Source organism: Ictidomys tridecemlineatus, chromosome 4, assembly GCF_052094955.1.
Source record: "Ictidomys tridecemlineatus isolate mIctTri1 chromosome 4, mIctTri1.hap1, whole genome shotgun sequence".
Classification (NCBI taxonomy): Eukaryota; Metazoa; Chordata; class Mammalia; order Rodentia; family Sciuridae; genus Ictidomys; species Ictidomys tridecemlineatus.
Window position 1 is genome coordinate 95,098,056 of NC_135480.1, and position 2,095 is coordinate 95,100,150.

Here is a 2,095-nt window from a genome sequence, read left to right on the forward strand (position 1 = left end):
CAAAGCCCAAGAAATTTAGCAAGACCCTATCTCAAAAACTAAAAAGGACTGGGGAATGTAGCTCAGTGGTTAAGCACCCCTGAGTTCAATCCCTAGTACAAATCATCATCATCATCATCATCATCATCATCATCATCATCATCATCATCTGGCTATATTGTCTACATGATACTCAGCAACTTAATTTCTTACTATTTAGCCAGATGATTTGACTTATCTTGTAAGCGTAAAGAAAAACTAACCCAATCAAACACTTAACTGATTGAAATAATGGATGAAAACTGCTACTTTGCATCAAACAGACATGTTGGATGCCATTTCTGCATGTATTATTTTTTCTCTCTTTTTTTGTTTTATTAACACATTCTAGTTATACATAATAATGGGGTTTCTGCACATATTTTTACAGAACTTCCTACTACTACCCATGTTGACCCACTTAAAAGTAAAACATTATTTCAAAGTTTTAGATAGATATTTATTTGAAAATTTTAAATGTTTATTTAATTACTTTTAGAGTATACTGATTCTCTTCTCCATCCTAAAGCTAAATTTCATTCCATTCACAGTGATATCTTCTTCCTCTGAACTTCCAAGAGTTACTGTCTATACATTCTTCTGACAACGATCTCTTAAATAACTTAACATTTCACATATTTTTCTACAATTATAAGCTCTATGAAACATTGGGTAAAAGTGCCTAGCACAAAATATACATGTTGAAATTCAGAAAATATTTGTAAAAACTGTTTATTTCAAGCAGAGCATGATGACACATACCTGTAATCCCAGCAGCCTGGGAGGCCGAGGCAGGAGGATTGCAAGTTCAAAGTCAGCTGCAGCAACTTAGCAAGACCCTGTCTCAAAATAAAACATAAAAAGGACTGGAGATGTGGCTCAGTGGTTAAGCACCCCTGGGTTCAATTCCTGGTACAAAAAAAAAATAATAGTACAAAAATATCATGTCATTCAGTTCAGTATTAGCTAATTTAGAAATCAATATTTTATATTATTCACTGATTCATACACACTTTTTAAATCTTGTAAATATCTTAGACACAATTGTAAAATACTTTAACTTTGCCCTTTTTTCCTCCCTCCATTCTTGCCTCTCTGCCCATAACTCCCTTACCTACAAAGATAGAGCCTTAACATCCCTCCTTTAAGAAATCTTTTTAGGGTAATCTGGGTGCCCTTCTATTAGAAGGAAAGAACTGGAAAGTGTGTTTCTAGAAAGGTTTTAATAACAATATGTTTATTATCCACCTCAGGAATATTTCCTTTTAAGAAGGCTAAGTATAAGAAACAACGTTTAATACAAAGAAATCACTTATCAATGATGAAATCTCAAGAATTTGGCTCTTGAGTGAACAAAATATATTTAGGGTAGTTCTTCTCCAATGCTCTTCAAATCACACTTCACATTTACAATAACCATTTCTCCTGATATAACTTTACACTTGGTTGCAAAGCCTAAAGCATATTCAGAATCCACGACAGTGAATTTTTATTGGGGAAATTTTCAAAGTTGTTTTCATGCTATATCATGTTCACAATGATAGAGTTCTGTGTATAGAAATTGATCCATATTATTACCAACAGGGAAGAGGTATCAGAAACAGATAAAGAAGACCAAGAAAAAGTCAAAGCCTTGAGCTGATCTGCTTGGTACAGAGTAAAAGATGGCTCACTCATATCTTCACATTGAAACAACCTACACTTACATAGGATCATTGGGATCACTAAAAAAGTTTCTAACTTTGTCAAAGGAAATAAAGATAAAGAAATAAGAGTTAAATGTGTGTAATTCCATAAATTTTACCAGTTACTGAATACTTGGGTTAAAATGGACAAATAAAAGTTAAGTAAGTAGACTTCCATAAATTTTACGTCATTGAGTATTTGTATCTATTTTTTTATTGTATACTACTGTGTTTGACATCACATCATAATTACCTTTCTCATCTTACATATTCTCAAAGTCCCATTTACTATTTTTATTTGAAGAGTATTTTCAGAATTTCTGTATTTGATCTATATTGTAGATATCACATAAACAAGAATCAGAGGCTTTATGGCTCCAACTGGTAGACTA

The 2,095-nt window shown here is 32.4% G+C and overlaps 1 protein-coding gene across 1 annotated transcript in view; it reads left to right on the top strand.

Annotated features, from left to right (window-relative positions):
* Positions 1–1,798, top strand: part of Hoatz (HOATZ cilia and flagella associated protein) — a 33,460-nt gene extending 31,662 nt beyond the window's left edge. Inside the window, exon 7 of the mRNA XM_040285180.2 lies at positions 1,603–1,798. Within this exon, the coding sequence (XP_040141114.2) occupies positions 1,603–1,660 (58 nt within the window). The 3' untranslated portion in view covers positions 1,661–1,798. The remainder of the gene's footprint in view (positions 1–1,602) is intronic.
* The last annotated feature ends 297 nt before the right edge of the window (positions 1,799–2,095 follow it).